Source organism: Pteropus alecto, unplaced genomic scaffold (genome assembly GCF_000325575.1).
Source record: "Pteropus alecto unplaced genomic scaffold, ASM32557v1 scaffold97, whole genome shotgun sequence".
Classification (NCBI taxonomy): Eukaryota; Metazoa; Chordata; class Mammalia; order Chiroptera; family Pteropodidae; genus Pteropus; species Pteropus alecto.
In genome coordinates this window covers 2,113,871-2,134,005 of record NW_006439713.1, presented here as the reverse complement: position 1 = coordinate 2,134,005, position 20,135 = coordinate 2,113,871, and the positions used below count along the sequence as shown (strand labels likewise).

The 20,135-nt window shown below is 40.7% G+C and overlaps 1 protein-coding gene across 1 annotated transcript in view; it reads right to left on the bottom strand.

Moving 5' to 3' along the window:
• Nucleotides 1-20,135, bottom strand: part of DSCAM (DS cell adhesion molecule) — a 540,559-nt gene that overhangs the window by 219,597 nt on the left and 300,827 nt on the right. The window contains exons 7-9 of the mRNA XM_015593080.1: nt 16,763-17,038; nt 10,167-10,463; nt 9,150-9,425 (exon numbers count right to left, since the gene is read on the bottom strand). Coding sequence (XP_015448566.1) covers nt 9,150-9,425; nt 10,167-10,463; nt 16,763-17,038 — 849 coding nt within the window. The remainder of the gene's footprint in view (nt 1-9,149; nt 9,426-10,166; nt 10,464-16,762; nt 17,039-20,135) is intronic.

Here is a 20,135-nt window from a genome sequence, read left to right as displayed (position 1 = left end):
ATCCATCCACCCATCCATCCATCCATCCATCCATCCATCCATCCATCCACCCACCCACCCACCCATCCATCCATCCACCCATCCATCCGTCTATCCATGTTGCATTTATTCATTTTGAATTATGACCAGAGGAGCAGTATCACATGTGGTGAGTTCTCTTTCAATAAGACCCCTCTGTACATGGTTATCAGTATCTCCCTGTCCTTCTGCAGAACAGACAAGGGATAACGGGAGCAAGGAAAAGATTGTTTGAAAGCTTTGTTTTAAGATCGTGGCTCATTACCTAAAAAAGCCTGTTTGTTTTTACTCATTTAGCTGTCCCCAGTTCAGCCAGCGTCCAGAACGGAAAACTTGTCTTTATCTTTAATACAGGTTATGCATATGCACGAGCTCAGTACGTACATGTCAAACAGAACCAAAATGAGAAAGAAATCAGTCCTAATATTGGAATTAGAACTCAAGAAATCCCCAAAGGCTCAACTCAGAAATATAAGAAAGCGTAGCAAAGAGAAACACGCATACGTATAAATACTTGAGCCCACACACAGCCACTGTATACACTGGATAAAGTGTTCCCAGCAGATGAGGCCTGAAGCATATGGTTCAAACGCTGACCACCAGATAACAAAGTAGCACAGCTCATGTAAAACAGCGTAACTTTGGAATAAATCAGGAATAAGAGTAACTAACTCTTCTACAGCGATTTTTAAACAAGGTATTTTGAACTGCCAGAGAACTGTAGAACCATAAATATGACAACATAAGTAGAAAGGTAAAAAAAAAAAAATCCCCCCCAAATTGTTTAAAATTACCAGTTAAGTCCATGAGAGAAAATACAACTAAAACATTTTAGGGAAAAAAATCCTTAAGGTATAATGTAGAATTATAAGGAAGAGAAACAGGAATTGTTATTTCGTCAGCTGGAATGATGCAAATTAGACGTAAAGAAGGAAAAAGACAAACTGCCTGGAACTTGGGGATGCAAAACACTAACTCTGAAAAGCAGGGTGTCATCGCCTTCCAAAGCACTTTCAAGAGAAGTGGGTCACCTGTGCCATCGGCAACCTGACGCCGGCCGTGGGACATGGTGGAGGGGACTGGGTGGTTTCTGGAGGTGATTCTAGTTTTTAGTCACAGGAGATGTTTCTTAGGATTTTTTTTTTTAATGGAAGTTGCTTTATAGCTACAATCATATTAAGTTGAAATAAATAGTTTCTTTAACTTTAAAAATGATGAACAACTTTAGAATCCATGAGAATTTCTGATTTTAATAATAACAGTCACCTTGGACTTAGAGAAATGGCAGGTTACTTTCCCCCTAATTGAGAGCGAGAACATGTTTACACAGAAGACTCGGGAATAAAACAGAGTAGTTTTCTGATTCACCCAAACTAAACTGCATCTCCTATATTTGAAGAAAAGCCATTTGAACCATCATGGCATCCAAGAAATGAAACAGAGCTCATGTTTTACTAATCCAGGTGGAAAAAGACTCATTCAGATGGGTTGCAATTGTATTATTTTTGTTTATATGAACTATTGATGGGAGCACAGCCATGTGACTCTAAGCAGAAGGGATGACAGCTAGGCTAAATGACAGAGATAACCAAGATTCATAAAATTACTGCCATTCGCTTTAAAACTTTAGCTTTTCTTTTTTTGCCATTATCTTTTTTTATAAGGATTTTTAGTAAGAGCAGTTTATTTACTTGAGGAGTCCTTTCTATGACCTTGACTCAGAAAAGGTCATTCTTCTTTAGAAGCTTGGTTATTAATCGTAACTAACTCAAAATGGCTGCATTTTGAGCAAAATGATGTAACATGTTGTGGGGAAGACAAGAATTTAAATAGGTGGTTTTATTTCAAAAAAGCTATGTCAAGTAAAGTATTTTAACGAATCTCAGGGCACTGAATTAGTCATAAGATGAAGGAACAATACTATGAAATACCTGAAAACAGACCAATGATCTAGTTGTCCCTCCGTATTCCATCCTCACGACATTCACACCAGCAGAAATCTGCAAAATTAATCCCACAGGCCTAGTCTCCTCTCTCAGGCCAGCTGTGCGTCCCTGCCCAAGTCTCTTCGATTCTCTCAGTCTCGGTGTCTTCGTGAGGATTCAGATAAGATGGGTTTCAGGATTGACGAGATTGATTCTCTGACTGAAAGGTATAGAGTGAAACCTTCCAGATATTTTCATCGCTTGTAGACAACTTGAAAAGCCCAAGGTATTTTTAACCATGGCTAGATCGACACACATAGCAAGCAACTGGTTTTTCTTAAATAAACTAACAAATTCTTTGACTGTAGTGAACAGTTAGGACAAGGAAGTTCATAGAGATCTGACTGCAGCATATTCATGATCATATAATGTAAACAGAGCTTATCATAAACCCAATTATCAGTATTCGAGTGAGTCTATCTAGTACAAAATAAAGAAGAACAGGAAACGTACAGTGAATGGAAAACATGAAGCCACTGATTTAAATAAAATCTAAAATTACTAAAATGACTTCTGATACAAAGTTATTAAACTAACTCTTGACATCAACTTAATGAAAATAAACACGTATGTTTTAACCATGCATCAAAAGTCACACACACAGGATTAAAAATTTGATTCAAAATTATATAATTGTATTAACCAATGTTACCCCAATAAACTTAATAAAAAATAATAATAAATAAAAATTGGATTCAAACAACATCATAAAACAAAAGCTACAGAAAAGCAAGAGTTCAAGAAATGGAAAAAGACCTACCAGAGAAATGTGCAGCAAAGAAGGTAAGAATAATTTTTAAATCATATAGTAGATAATTCAAGACCCAAAATTCAGATATTATAGCAGAAAATGGCTAAATCAACAATTATATTTGGTACTATTAACACCCAGTTTAATCATCGACCAATGAAGCAATTTTTAAAAGCTAGACATGAGACACAACACAATTATTAAATATAATTGGATGTGTATGGAAAATTTATGCCCAATGATACAAGGAAAAGGAACATTTTAAAAAATGAAACATCCATAGGAAAAGGTTCAATAAATTTCAAAGAACTAAAAGTGCCTGTGACCACACCGCCATAATATCTTGGTATACGGATAAGTCAGGAAAGCATGGGTCACTCAATGAACGGTATCAGGAAAACCGACTCACTGCATAGAGAAAGAATAAACTGGACACCCACTCTTACTGCACCTACAACCCTCGGCGTAGCCCGAAGACGTCAGTGCTGGCAGTGGAAATACAAACATAGAGGGGACGTGGAGAAGCAAGCAGGAGTCCATCTTCCATGAGCTCAGTGACTTCTTAACCAAGAGCCCAGTGAAGACCAACAGAGACCAAGTTAAGAGACAAGAGACAGTCTGGGAAAAGAAACCTACCACTTAGAGAAAGCCATTCGAGGTATCTTTTTCTAAAAACAATTTAATAATAAGTCTCCTTGAAGAAAGGCTCCAGCTTCGTTTTCTAGCATGAAAGAGGGATGATAAGACATCCGTCCATCCGCCCTGCAGGACGAGCATGCAGGAAGGAGGGGGTGCAGGCTGAGCCAGGAGCTCGGTTCTGACCCCCTCATGAGAAGGCGAGCATGTGTCCTCTGCGACACGGGACAGTGCGACTCCTCTGCTCTCCTGGGGGAGGACAGCCACATGGTGCACGGAAACCCAGGTGCTTCTTCAGGCGTTTAGGAAGGACGGAGAGTGAATGTTCCTCATTTCGTCAGCCTCTTTTTTCACATGAGGACATTAAATTAACATAGAGAATGTAAATTCCCAATGGAAATCATAACTCGCCACGAAGGGATCACGCACTTAATGCATCGCCTCTATGTTCCCCTACGAGATCTGTGTCCTCCCACATTATTTATAATGGAAACTATACACTCCCTAACCAGTCATTGAAAATCAATTTAAAAATTGTGCAAATGACTAAAAATTATGGCCACATAAGACCCCAGTAGACAGGACCCTAAAATAAGCATTGTTCAACTCTATGAGGCAACTAGATGAGAAAAATAACCTTGAAATGCCACGTTCTCTACAAATGATCTCGTAAATGACCCCAGAAGCTAGGGCGAATGAGAGTGGCAGAAAGTGAAAGCGACGGAGAGGACAGACTCTTCGTCCCCGACAGAGTCGGGTTTGGAGCCTGGCGGAAGACGCTGCTGCGCTGGCTAGGACAGCAAATAAAGAGTGGGAGCAGGTGACACAGCCAAGGTCGCTTCTGCGCCCAGAGCTGTACCCCCGCTGGGCCAAATGACATCAGCTGTCGGGAGCCCTTGGAGGATGATGTCACGAGAAGGTGCCATTCCTGGCCACTCGAGAAGCAGTGAGCAGAGAGCAACACGTTAGACTGGTGTTCGTTTCCCTAACGGCACACACGGCGACACTGCAAGAATGCCATGGTGACAGACGAGATGGATCACATGCTCGAAAGCTGCAGCGGAGGCAGAATTTTTATGTCAAATCGTGCAGAACCTTGTCCCTGTTAGGCTACAGGACACAAAGGCTCACTACCTCCCGAGTGGGAAATACCGCCAAGGACACTGAATTCCCCCCATCGGAGCAGGACGCGATACAGACCGATCTTAAATTAGAATGAGACAGTGCTACAAATATAAAACGGAAATAAAACAGGAAAGGGCTAGTGTTTGCAGTCGCTTTCACTGCATTCCTGGCATCAGACCTTCACCTCGTTACCGGCAAACATTAATTTAAAAAACCCATAAAATATAATTCCGAAAGCTTGATTCCTCTTAGACATTCCTGCCCACTCTCAAATTCATATCCCATGGTCTGAAACCAGATGGTTGGTCCATAACACCTTACACCAACCTCACCCTTCCTGAGACTTCCCAAGTCGCTAATATTTTAAGTTCCTAGCTCAGCCTCTCCAGCATTTCAGACCAGAATTTCTGGGGTTTTTACTCATCCTCACTTACCAAATTCATTGTTTCCTTTTCATCCCTCCAATATAACTAATATTCTCTCTCTCGCTCTCTCAAATTAGGGCCTCAATATCTCATGCTCTTACTTTTAAAACAATCTCCTTTCTTTGCTTTTTAAAAAGCTTTCTTCTTGGGTTCTTCGCCGTCATGTCTCCTCACTTTAGCCCTGGCTCCCCAGCGTGATGTGAATTACTTTTCTAAAACACACCATGGGTTTGCGCTGGATCCCAAAGGTGTGTGTTTGAGACTTGAATATGTCTGGACAACTTTGAGCAAATCTCCTGATCTTTCTTACTCTGCTTCTCTGGTTATGTTTTTATCTACGTTACAGAGTCACCGCGAGTATTAATTAAGGTTACACATGTGAAAGTGTTTTGTAAACTATGAAGTTTAATATAAATATAAATCGGTGACATTTTTATCTAGCAGCCAATTAACTTTCCTGGCAGTGTTGGTCCCTAGAAATTAGAACACTCAATTAGTCACCGTTCAAGTTCAATGTGGCACCTAAAATGAGAAAGAAAAATCTTTGAAATGTGTTAAATATAACTCTGCTTGTTAAATTGAAATTAAGTAAAAGGATTTTGACTTTTATTTCTCCCTACAAGTTTGAAGGCAGCAAAATTGTGCTTCTGATTAGTTAATATGTTTCAGAACTGCTTAAGTTTTGGATGTTATCAATAATTAGCATGTTATTTATATCAATCTCCAGGTCTTATTCAAAATTTCCAAGCAATGCTATAAAATAAGCAAAGGGCCATGACTATTACCAAAAAAGGCATGACTGGAAAATAGTATTGTTTCCATATGTCAACACACACACATACACACATGCGCGCGTGCGCACGCACGCACTCCATTTGGTGTTAAAGATACACACACACACACACACGCGCGCGCGCGCGCGCTCCATTCGGTGTTAAAGAGGAACCTCCTGGAAACAACGTAAAAATCGTTTGGTCGCAGTTCGCAGTGTCACTGACGGAAATGAACGGGCCAGCTTCCTGAGGCAGCCAACGTTCGAGGCCTCGCGCTCGCTTTTCTAAGACGCTCTGAATAGACATCTCTGTGTAGTCTCATGGGACCCGTAATGGAGCTGTAGTCACAACGATAAAGCAAGACAGACTGGACCCAATGCGGCTCCACAGGCAGAGCCCAAATCTGTCTTTTCCCATAATCCAGTGGATCCTTTATCTTTCCTCTTATTGGAATCCCTATTGGAATCTCAAACTGCAAAGATTATTTTTTTTAAAAAAAGCTTTGATGAACTACAATTTTGACTGCTGGAGTGTGATTAAACATATTTATTTCATTTCAAAACACTTTAAATTGAAATTTAAGTGTTCAGAAGTCAATTTGTTAACAAGCTTTCTAACGACATCTGAGTAAAGCCTAAAATCATTAATGGCGTGAAACTATGATGATACCTGAAAAGCTAGAAGTCATCTTAAGCAAGAAATGCAAGAGGTATCTTAAACTGAATTACTCTAAATATCTTTGCTAGGCCACACTGCATGAGACTATGATGGAGAGATGTCCCAAGCTGACACAAGAAACCAGAATTTTCTATTTTCCATCTGGGAAGTCCTGCACAGGTGCACATGGTGAGAACATCCATGTACACCTGTGCAAGACTTCCCAGGCTGCAATTCTTTTTAGTATCTACAGTTTCAACAATTGCTCTAATCAAGACGATTTAAAGAGATAAATGCAAATTTCAAGCAGTCTTTGCTTGTATTTTTGTCCGACTTTCTCTACAGGTACTTGGCAAACAGATTTTAATGTGAGTCTGACTAAGGGAGGGATAAGTTCATCTCCATGAAGTTAAAATCTGGAGCGAGTTACGCAAAGTCCCCTGATGGTCCCCACTAGACCGGTGGCCGTGCACACCATTTCCTCCCGAAGTCTCCAAGTCTGCAGCCCCGATGCCTACATTTCCCTCCTCCATGTGTCCCACTTCCCATCGGACGGGTCCACTGTTTGTCTAACGCGTATTCCAACCCACATGCATCGAAAACTGGACTTCGGGTTTCCGCCCTTGAACTGTGTTCTGGCATCTTCTTCCAACTTCGTTGGTGGCAGTGCTGTCTCTTCCATCGCTAGGGCCGAAATTTCAGAGTCATTCCTTCACCTTTGGTGTCTGCTTCCCTTGCCGCCTATGCTGCTACCCCCGCCGACCCTGTTCACGCCCCTTCACCTCTCACCCGGGTTAGCCTTCTAACAGGTCACCCTGCTGTTCCTTCGTGCCCTTAATGCGAGTCTCAACACACGAGTCAGAAATCTCATTTTAAAACCTCAGTCGGGCCATGTGACTTCGGTTTAAATGTGCCACTGTGTGTGTGTGTTTTCTTTGACTCTTCAAAGAATGGCTACCTAACAGCTATCCTTCTTCAGTCTTGTGTAGTTGGCAGGTGTGTTTCTTGAAAGGAAAGAAATGAGCCTATCACTCCTACGATCATAATGGACTGGATTGTGAGTAATAAAATTCAAACTTTAAAGCAAAAAATAGAATTTTAGAAAATCCACATCTGCTACCATGAGCTCGACAGCTTCCAAATACTTAAAGACTTTCCTGGTGAGATCAGGGCGATATTTTGATGTTGCATAATGAGTTGTGTCAACATTCGGAGGGTCTGTACAACTCGATGAACCAATAATTTCCAAATGACCAACTTGTCATGCTATAAAACCGTGGGTGGGTGAAGCATTCCTTCAGAGGGCATGACAGGCCAATCACGTTAAGAGAGCAGAGAACCAAAAACTCCTTGATACAGTTTCTAGCTCTCCATTGCAGCGAATCTTTAAGATACTGCCACGTGTTAATTCATAGTACTGAATGTTATAATTTTTTTCCTGGTTTCTGCACTCGTCTTATTTGGTTGCTGTTTGTCTCTCCTGATTGGAAGGACAGTCCCAAGAGAAAAAGAGATGCTGTCTACCTTCTTCATTGCTTTCCTCAGTGTGTGGAGTAATTTCTGGCACAGAAAAAACGTCCCACAAGTGATGGCTGAAGAAATAAATATGGCCACAAAATAAACCTTCACGCAGCTATGCCCAGTCGGGTTTACCAAGAATTTGTAAGGGTGTGAAAAATTCTTAAGGTATGTGATGATTCAAAAGAGATTCAAGATTATTTATGTACAGGTGTATCTAATATGTAATACATAATACATATTATATAACGTATCATACATAATGTATTACATATTGTGTGTGTGTACTTACAGGTGATCCTAAAAAGGTAAACTAACAGGGTTTGTGAGAAAATTAGTTTGGGGAAGTTATACAATGTCATAACCAGGATACCAAGAGACAATTATTGGTACCTAGGAAGATAACGTGGGCAGCTCAGGCAGGGAGCTTGGTGAGCAGGAGGCTGCGTCCACAGAATTTTGAAATTTTTTCGTAACATACGAGAGCTATTTTCATGACCTACTTCATGTAGATGACTTGCATAATTAAAATTTTTGTCTTATGTTCGGCTGAGGAAACTGAATCAGGGAATGAAAGAACTAGATTCCCCTAAGGGTCCGCCGCTATGGAGCTGTGTGTCCTTCGGTGGCTCCTGTCACTTTATTCGTCTTTACCAATAAGGAGGTTCACGTTGAGTTGCATGATCTTCAAAGTTCATGCTGATGGTTAGAGCCCACGAGAGTCCGAGTCATGATGTCGCGATGTAAAGAAAAATTGAAAAGGCAAGACATTGATCTGTGAGGTCCTCTAATGCTATAATTTCTACGTTACTGCTTTGACCTACTCATCTACTCAAGATGAGAAGTTTGCTTGCAATCTTCTCTCTTCCAGCTGGATTCTAAAAGAACTCACATTTAGAAGTTTCTTAAAAAAGAAAGATCCGTGTCTTAAAATTATGTGTCAAACCACCAGATAAGCAAGCCAAGGACGTGTGTTCTTTTTTCTATGTGAATATTGACGCGTGCCCTCTGGAACACCAAGCCAAAAATTCACACGCAAAGGAAGCCATAGCGACCACAGGTCACGTGAAGATGCAGCGGCAAAGGGAATAGAACACCTAGTGTACACAATCACCTCTTGGTCTCTTCGAATGAAGAATAATAAGGTCTTGTTGTAAACATGCAGATTCACAAATTCTCCCGATCCTAACCGTTGACGCGGTGGCCCGGCTGAACTAGGTGATGGTGAGCCGTATGGGGACAGCGAGGGGCACGGCCTTACCTTTAACTGTCACGTGGACACTCTGGCTGGTGGAGAGCTGTGGCTGGACCAGGACGTTGCATGTGTACTCTCCCTCGTCAACTTCCTTTTGCACGTCGGAGAGTTTTAGAGTTCCATTGTTCTCAAACGCCACTTGGCGGTGGTTAAAAGGAAGCAGGTTCGAGTTTTTGTACCACTTGATGGAGTAATACGGATAGCCGATGACACGGCAGTGAACGTACGTGTCCCGTCCTGCTATCGCCGTGATGTTTTTCATTGGTCGAATGCTTGCGGGCCCTGGAGAGACACAAAGAAACTCTTGAAAATAATTTAAGGGTATATCTTAGGCGCAGAAACAGGCACACTTTTCTTTGCGTTAAAAACGTAGATTATTTTCATGTAAGAACATCATTTTCCATTAAATGAATTTTCTGCATTTGGCATTTTCTCTAAGTTTTTTTTTTTTATCCTTTTCCTTTTATGACTTAGAATTGAACCGGATGAGTGTTAAATACTTTAATTATCAACTTCTATTAAATGCTTCGAATGATAGGACAAAACACAAGTTCAGCAATGAAAAAGAACTAGTCTACACTGCACGAGCATGCTCTCTCTGTGAAAACAGCGGCAGCCAGTCAATTGTTTCACTCTCTCTACGAAATAGACGATGAAGATGGAGGTTATGCCACGGCACACTATGAATGTCAAGTTAAAAGACCACGCCCGTGAGGGATCCCCACGAATGCAGCGGAGCAGAAGAGGAGGAGGGAAGGGCATGCAGAGCGTGTACCCGGACAGGAGGATCAAGAGGACAGAGCTAAGAGTGAGACCGGAGGACAAGCTGACTGTCGAAACCGAAATGCCCTCTCCGACGTCGTCCCGGACGGCGACGTTCCCGAGTAGAAGGGAGGGGTGGGAAATGGGGAGCACGGTCGATCTGTCTCAGCATTCCAAGAGCTGGCTCGGCGCATGCAGACACCTTCTTCTCCACTACAATGACTTATGTGTGTTTTTTCGAGGAGCTGATTTGACAAGCACCTCTTACGTTTATTCGAGCCTGGTACGGGACGACGCCGGCCGAGTTGTTGGCGGTGCAGCGGTACACGCCCCCGTCGCGGACCTGAGCGCTGGAGATGTTCAGGTAGCTGACCACATTCCCCTCCGACGTGATCATCTGGCTGATGCGGTGACTGCCGCCCTTGAGAATTGGGTCGTCGTCCAAGGTCCACGTGATCGTGGGCAACGGGGTCCCCTTCACGTTGCACATGAGGGAAACCGGTTCTGCTGGGCTCACCACTTTTTCACTAAAGGCAGAAATGATTTTGGGAGTTCCATCTGCAGGAAGATAAATGTGGAAGGAAGTGGCATGTACGAATAATTTTATGACTCCCAAGTGCGTTTATCTAATAATTATGAGGTAGATGTAGCGCTTGTTGACACCACAAAAAAGTCTGGTTTTATCGATACAGCTAAATTCCAATCAGAACAAGATTTCATTTTCAAAATAGGTAAACACAGCATTGGCAAGCCTAGATAAACGACTTATGTATTTCCTGACGTCATAGCAAGAAGAATGATGATACAACCCAGATATTCATGGTCAACGTCAGCTCCCAAGAAGTCTACAATTCAATGTCTGGTCATCCCATGCAAAGTTATATACGCAGAGGAAAGCCACACCTGCAAATGGTCACTTTAGCTTGCCACTTCTCTCCAAACTAGGGACTAGGGACTGCTTACCAGGTAATTATTTAGAGGAGTAAATAAAAGAGACTGGTCACCTCATGTTCATTGGCTCTTAAAAAATCATCTTTTATAGTTTTCATGACAAATCATAAGTGAACGTAAATTTTCATGAAGGCCCTGGGAAGGAGTAGAAGCTGGATGAAGTTTGACCCTTCAGGCTTGTATTAAATACCTCTATGAGCGAGGTGGCCATGTAACTTATCATCAAACCTGTGATGCTTTGGAGAATGAAATGGGCACTAGAAACAATTATGCAGGGAGAAGAGGCACAACTGAGACTGGCCAAGGCAAATTAGGAGCTTACTCTCAGGGGGGTTTCTCTGGGGATTCCCCATATTTTCAACAAAGACCAAGTTTTCAAATTCCATTATTTTTCTACCATATACATGGACTATTTCCCTCATACTGTACAGTAGTAATCACAAATGCATGTTTCTCTTTTTTAAATATGGTTATTTATGAAAAAAGAGATAGAATGCATATTAAAGATAAATATCTGAAAGTCAGAAGAAGAAAAAGTTACCAAAAGGCTTACGAGCCCCAGGCATATAAAGTGACATTGTGACACATTTTTTTCTAGGTGTAAGTGGGTTGTTTTGACATAATTGTGATCACATGAAACAAGATTTCTGAGTCTGGTAACAAAACTTGCTAGAGGTGATTTTTTTTTTTTTACTTGTGCTTATTTTAGGGGTTATGATAATTAACAGATATTATGTTTTATTTTTTTAATTTTGAAAGATATGGATTCATTGTTGAAAATTTTGAAAGTATAAGTAAAAAAAAAACCAAAAACCGCAGGAAACAAAACTTAAGGTAGCTTAAAAAAAAAAAAAAACGCAGGAAACAAAACTAAAGGTAGCTTGTAATTTTGCCCTAGAAAGGTAACTCTAAGCTCTCGCAAATACTCCTGAAGGAACCCCAAAACCCTGAAGCCCATTTCTGCAGCCAGCCGTGTAGGGTCCTCCCTGTCGGGGGAGCTGTGCTGGGGTGCTTCCCTACAGCTAGCTCTCCACCATGTTTTCATTTGCAAATCCCTGAATCTTAACTTCTTTCCAAGTCATGTTTTGGGTGGCTGGATAAGGCCCTTACGTCTGTTTTTTTCCCAGAAGCATTCATACATAGCAGATTTCAGTATTCTGGGATTACAAATATCATTATCAAAATGAAAAAAATGTGTTTTAGTTATAGATTAGTTATAGATGTGTTTAGTTATAGATTTCTTTACACTAAGTGCTTTTACACTAAGCACTGAAACCTCAAGTCTTTTCAAATCTGTTTAGAAAACTTTTTTTCATACGTTTTTTACTAGATAAAAGTTTACAGACAGTGAAATGTACAGATCTTAAGTGTACAGACGGAATATATACACCTGTGCTAAATATATGCACCTGCGTAACCACAAAAACGATCGAGGTATCAAACGCTTCCATCGTCCCTAATGTCGCCAGGTCTCAGAGGCGATCCCAGCTCTGATTTCCATCGCCGTCTATTACTTTGGCCTGCTCTTGACCTTCCAATCGATGTAACCATAGCGTGCCTTCTCTCTCTACAGGCAGATGTTCCGTCACGACCACAGTACAGTCAGCGAAGTTAGACACTGGGAGTGGCACAGTACTGTAATCTAGTAGGCGGTCCGTGCCGAAGTCTGTGGATCCACCAGGAATGTTTCTCCTAGCTACTTTTGCCCAGTCCAATTGGTGTCATACATTATATTTATTTGTCATGTCTCCCTAATCTGGAACATTCTTTGATCTCTTTTGTGTGTCCTGACTTTGACATTTTTGAAGAGTTACTTTGTAGCCAGTTGCTCAAACTCAGTTCGTTTGACATTTGCTCATGATTAGATGCAGGTTATATATTTTTGGCAAATACCATGGCAACGATGTTGTTTTCATGTGCTTATTGGCCATTCATATGTTTCCTTGTGAAACGTCTGCTCAAATCTTCTGCGTATTTTTATGTTGCACTGTTTGCCTTTGTTGTTGATTTATAGGAGTTCTTTATGTGTAATGACCACATGTAACACGCATATACACAAGCCAATACAAGCCTGCTGGTAATATATGTGTCTGATACAATGGTCAGATATATGTGTCAGATATCTTATGTAAGTCACATATAATGCTTGTCAGGCATATACACACGTATCTATATATTATATATAAATGTGTGTTTGTGTGTAAAATATTTTCCCCACTCCACACTTGCCTTTTCATTTTTATATGTATACTTATTTCATGTATATATTTATATATATTAACATGAATGTATGTGTGCACATACATATGTATATATAATTTTAATCACAGCTACTAAAAGTTAAAATTGTAGTACTTCATGTGAAATGTAAAAAACTTACAACTCTGTGCTATCATATTTGTTGTAAACTCTATAATACAGTGTTGTAAATTTACAATTTCGTACCTCGTCTATTGTTTAAAGTAATTAAAGGAAGAAAACAATTTTGCTAAATGTTTACTAACATATTAACCATTTCTCATGTCGTTTATTCCTGGAGTTCTGACTTCCCACTTTAGGACATTTCTTTTGTGCCGAATGAGGTCATTTACCATTTCTTAACGTGCAGTTCTTCTGGCACCGCATTTCTTGAGCTTATATTTATTGAATATATAAATATCTTCATTTCGCCTTAATTTTTAGAGACTGTTTTTGAGAGATGTGGAAGTCTAGATTGACAGGGTGTTTTTTTAAAAACCCTTTTCAACATTTTAAAGATGTTGCTCAATTGTCTTTTGTTTTCCAAAATATCTGACGAGAAGTCGTTATTTACTCTTCTTGGAGTCTGCTGAGTTTCTTGAATCTGTAACTTTATTTTTTATATCAGACTCTGAAAAATTATGGCCATCATTTCTTCAAATATTTGTCTTCCCCATTCGCTGTCTCTTATTTTTCTGGGTCTCCAATTACATGTGTATCGGGACATCTGATAAATGCCCACATGGTAGGGGACTGTTAGTTTTCTTTGTAGTCAGTCTTCCTTCTCTCTGCGCTTTTATATTTTATTTTTATTTTTAATTTTAATTTTATTTTTTATTTTAATCTACCTTCAAGTTCACTTATCCTTCCTCCTTCCCTCTTCAATCTTCCATTAAAACCAATACAGCGAGCTTTTTCATTCTTATTGGTTCCTTTTTATAGCTTTCGTTTCCCTGCTGGTCTTTCCCATATGTTCATTCATTATGCCTAAATTTTCCTTTAACTTACTGAACATATTTTAAATAGCAGGTTTAAAGCCCTTGCCTGCTAATTGTAATGCCTGGATCCTCTCGGGATCTGTTTTTATTGCCTACTTTGTCTTTTGACTTTTGGTCATGGTGTCTGTAAAGAACACACACACACACACACACACAGACATACATACATATCTGTCTGTTTATCATCTCTATCTATCTATCTATCTATCTATCTATCTATCTATCTATCTATCTATCTATCTATCACGGTATCGTTATTTTTATGGTATTTTTATGTCTAGTTATTTTTATGGTATACCTGGATTCTCCTTCACATTTTTGCAGTTCAGGTGTCAACCAAGTTTTGCAAAAAAGCTTCTTTTCAGATTTCAAGACTCACTACTGTTATTTCCTTCTTCCCGGAATCTCCACTCACTGCCTTCAAGTTGTAGGTGATGTGACAGTCCAGACCTGCCCTTCTACACCTCAATCCCTTAAGACTTTAGTTTTCTCCTTTTCTTCTTACTTTCTGGTTTTCTATCCTCCTACCCTACGAGGACTGAAGAATGTCCTCGGGGGCAATGTGGTATCAATGTAGATATCATCTAATCTTTTCTCCTTCTTTCAAAGGCCAACCCTTTTCTGCCTACTTTTGGGTGACGCTTTAGTATCTGTATATAGTTTTGTTTTACCCAAAGTTCATAATTTTTATCTTCTTGCAGATCAGTCTTATATATGCTATTGTGTCATTTCCAGAAATAGGACCCGTTCTCATTCCTTCTTACTATTCCATTTTCCAGTTATTCTGGGTTGATCTTGAACCTATGATTATTAGATTTCCAGTTTCTTTAGACTTCCATTCCAATTTCTTTGGCCTCATAGGAAATATTCCTCGATTCTACATTATATTAGTGGCCATTCTCAGTGCACGGTATCGTGCATTTTGCAATTTATGTTAATCCATAGCTATATCAGTGGGCATACTAGGAGGTTATATCCGAGGCCACTAGTTAGACACCCCTTGAAAACAGATCCGAGACGTGTATTTGTAATTTCATTTCTGCTCTCTTTTGCTACATTAGCACTGTCATCTCTCAGAAGAGAAAAAATAAAGTGAAGCTTCTTGTCCTGAATGGAAGCTGACACGCAGCAAACACATCCGTGAGTATGCTCCATGCGCTCCTCTACCCCGCCCCCCCCTTTTTTTATTTAAGTGACAGGCTTTTTTGGAGATGAAAGCGGACATTAATTTCCCAGTGAGACCTGAGTGTCTTTGAAATCTTTCTCGCTGTCACTCTCTGATAACCTGAACTCTTTCGACATTATGGATTATCAATATGCTCTTTAGGTTTTCTTAGTCACGCGAGATGGTTGCCACGGTAACTAGGCCTAGAAAGGTAATCTCTCCCTTTTCTACAAAGAATCTAAAAATAATGACTCTGTAAGGACTACAGTGCATCATCATTAACAAACCAGTACGAACTGATTACTTTCTGCACTTAATTATGTGGAACATGGTGTCAGACATTTAATATGAGTATCAGGCTCTCACTAAGTTCACCTCTGCTTTAAAAAACTCCTTGTCTACAAATAAATGCTTGAATCAAAATAAGAATGTCATTCCAAGCCTATTTCTTCTTAAAAATTGGCAAAAGTTAAAAAGTCATAATAGAAATATCCTCTAAGCACCGCGATAAATTTAAACTTATTTTCATATATAAATAGATTTTATTTTTATTTCCTTTAGGCTATATGAAAGTCATGTAATTACTTTAATCAGCTGATAACTGATAAATTTTAAATTACATACGAAAACACACAATTTTCAACAAGACACACAAATATATAGATAAGAGCTAGTTCAATTATCTGGTGATCAACGCATGTCTCACTTGAATGACTTGAATGTTACCTTAACAGCTTCTTTCCCTGGCTAATCGATAAGCTTCCAGATGCAAGTAGGCAGTAGACAGTTAAGTAAAACAAAACAAAACAAAACAAAAACAATAAAACATACCTAAAACCTATTATTATACCCTAAAGTAATTCCTTAAAAATTCCATTCACCTAAATCCGTGAATATTTGGACCCAACCAGGGACAATCCTACAAATCAGATGCCATTTTTTTTCACTCGCCCTGGTTTTGCCTCTAAAATTGTACTTCTCAATGGAGGGAGGGCTATTTTGTACTCCCCAGAAGACATTTCACAATGTCTGGAGACATTTTTGTTTGTCACAACTCACAGGGAGATGCTATGAGCATCTGTCGGTCAGAGGCCAGGGATGTTGCTAAATGCTACAGTGCATAAAACACCCTCCAAACCGAGCGTTACTGAGAAAGCCAGGCCTCAGTGGGCAGTGAACTGTCAACCAAACATAAGTTGCAAGTGTCGGATGCCTACATCCTGATGAGTTACTGTAAATATGGCAGTGGGCAACATCAATGCACTTAGCTTGGCGTTAAATTACATTAGTGACGTTACTGCCACTGTTTACAATCTTCACTTCATCAGGACTTATTCTTTTATTTGAGTGATGTCTCTTGGAAAACCAGGTAGAGTTATTAGCTGGTCGGATAGAGAGAAATCTTAAAACAGGGGTTATCAGCACTGCTCCCCCTTTGTTCTTCTTTCTGAGGGCTCTGGGTTTGAGTTCTTTTTCGGCTGAACCCTGTAACGGGGCCCACTGACCTTCGAGGACCACCTGCACATAGTCTTGAGCGGACAGCTTGTCCTTGCGCACAAAACACTGGTACGCGCCCCCGTCACTTCTGACCATGTGATCCATGACAAGGTTTTCGTGGTTGATCCCTGTGATCCTCACATTTTTTCCAGGGTTGAGGATTTCACCGTTTCGGTACCAGGAGAGCTCCTGGTCCTCACTTCCTGTCACGCTGCAGGACAAGGACACCTGGCTACCCACGCTGCTTTTAACTTTCCTGGGGCTGATGGCAGCTTTCAGTGGCTCTGGAGATATGAGGTAAGAGAAAACAGAAGGTGAAATCATCAGACATGTAGATATCATTTCAACGCCATGCTGGACTTCTGCCCAGGCAAACGCATCAGTGCAAGTTCTCACATTCAGAATTATTTCTGGGGTTGGAAGTACCCTCTTGGCTATTTGTTCTTTTTCTGGCCTTCTTTCTCTGCCTAGAAAATAGATTAAGTTTGGTCATATTGCTTTCTTGTTGAGTAGGTATGAATATTAACCCACTGCCAATGAGGAATGCAGTGTTAGTTAAGAGTGAGGACAGAAATGCCTGAATATTTAAACCCCAAAAGCCTCGTCTCAAGGTAGCACGGATGGGCTTGCTCTGGGCCATTCTCACACACACACACATACACACACATGTACTCGCTCACATCCCTTAGGGGGCTTAACCAGGGCCAAAAGCACACCGCTGCAAAAAAACAGGTCGACATTAGAATTTGTGACCATAAAACAGGATTTGTGTGTTTCTTTCTTTACCATGAAACTCGTTGGTTTAGGCAACGTTAGACTTGAATTCCTACATTTTTATTTAACAAACCTGATCCAAGGTAGCAAGCATTTAGTGAGCACCTATTATATGCCAAAGATGGGGTTACACTCACAGAGAAGACAAGGAGGAATAATATTTGAGGTGTAACCAGCACATGCTGTAAAGCTACCAAACATCATTTGCATATTAATTAAGTCGGCCATCCCACAGTCCTGCCAGTTTTGTGTTATTATCTCCATTTTGCAGAAGAGGAAATGGTTATTCAGAGAGATTAATTGATATAACTGAATCCACTTTACAGGTAAATGGCAAAGAGCAGTATTTACCCTAGTTTTTTCCAATTGCTCATGTCACCACACTGTATGGCATTTGGTTCTGAGGAGTTCAGTCTTCTAGGTGGATAAGATAAATACAAGAATGAACATAGCAACCACAAAAATCTATGAGCGACCCATAATATGTGGAAGAGGATCAACAGAAAGTCCTCAGATATCAAGGATGATGGCGCTGAGGCCAGAGGACATTGCAGAGACAGGGAACTGCGTGGATTAGGGCGTGAAGCACAGCCATGCTTCTGGAAGCTTCTGATCACTTTGGATGCAGCCCAGAGTCTCTGAAGGGGAACAGTGGGAGAAAATTATAAATGCAGTCTGCAGAAAGATGACAAAGAGCCTTTAGATTTGAGATTAAATCAGTGGGAACTAAAAAAAGTTTTCTGAAACTTTTAGCAAGTGAGTGCTATCATCAAACATTTTTCGGAGAATCGATTGATCCTATTGTGTTGGACAAATGACAGCAGGGAAATCGGTCAGTAAAAGGGCATCGCAAACATCTAGTTGAGGCAGAGTTAGGACTCAATCTAAGAATGGGCAGAGGTAGAGAAAGCTGAGAAACACTGAGAAACTATCTCTAGGACTTCAGAGGGGTTTGGATGTAGAACAGAAAAGCTTGAAGAGGATGCGGAATTTAAAGTTTGCTCTGGGAGGTCCGTGGGGGGAAGATGTCTTGAAGAGCAACAAGGAGAGACATCTGCAAGGTGAGATGTGGGGAGGTCCATTTGTGAAACGGTTCCTTCGAAGCGCCGGCTGAACAGCTAATATAAAACTGGGTGACATACTGTCTGACGCTCCAAAAGGAAGCTGACTCATATGGATTCAGGGCTATTTTCAGAGGGGAGGAATTTGAAGCCATAAGAATAAAAGAGGACATCAAAGGAAGGAGAAGAGATTGAAGGGAAGAGGCCTCCGATTTGGGACCCGAGAGAATGCTTTTCATCCGGAGGACAGAGGAAAAGCAAACGAGCATCAGAAGGGAGAACGGGAACGTTCGAGAAGCATTTGAGAACTTGTCCAAATGTCGCAGGGGATCTAATGATGAAAGCTTACCCTTAGAAAGAAAACTTGTCCACAAATAGCTTTGAAAATGTGGATAGTGATAAATGCCTTTACAGAGGAAGTAATAAAATACTATGAGTTGAGGAGAAGCTCAACTCATAGTTGGGAACAGGGTTCATCTTTGGGTGCGAGGCACTACATAGGACCTAGAAAGTTGGGACGTTTTAGATGCTCACGTATTTAAAAACCATCATCCCTGCAGAGGGAGCAACATGACTTGCAATCGAGAAAGGAATGGGTTTGTGCAGGGAAGAAGAAGAAGTTAGATTTAGCAGGTGTAGCAAAACCATGGGAAATATGACCAGGCAGGTTCACCTGAAATGCTTCCTGCGCTGTCCTAAGAGATCCACTTTATTCAACAGAAAATAGGGAGCCACGAAAGATGTCTCAACACAGAGACTCTGAGCCCATAGGAATAATTCTTACCTGCTGTCCAGTGCTGCGCTGTTTTACAGACAAGGTTTTTTGGCTACAGAGATATGAATATGAATATGCTGGCATCGTCTTCCACCTCGCTCTAACCCCAGCCTCAGCAAGTTTGACTGCCCGGGACTCCCCCTGGGCAGCCGGTTCCACTGGGATATTGACTTTAAACGTATTCTCTTGGGCTGCTATGGTGCTGAAGCAGTCTACGTTCAGCACTTTCATAAACAGGCATGCGGCTGGAAAAAAGCCGGGGTAAGAAAACGCCTCCCTCTTCAGCGTCAGACTCTTGCAATTCAGTTTATTTGGTCCAGTGCATCAAATAAATAAAGATAGATAGATGATAGATAGATAGATAGATAGATAGATAGATAGATAGATGATATAGACGATAGATAGATGATAGATATAGATGATAGATAGATAGATAGATGATAGATATAGATAATAGATAGGTAGATAGGTGGATAGATTGTTATACTAGCCACTGAGAGTCACCTATTCTGACCAAAGTCCTGCTACTCGATTCTGACCACATGACCTTGGATAACTCACTTTGATTTGGTCTCTTAAATGTTAAAATGAGGGTGTCTGAGTGGATTAGAGAGCCCCCGCCTACGATTACAGCCCTCCTCCCCTGAGTCTGCCTTCGGCAACCCTCTCCACACGTTCCCCGGGACAGTCACCACGAAGTAACTGGAGATGAGATACATCGCCACACTCGTACTAAATGATCTATAATACTGAGTCTAAGTCCAATAGGTG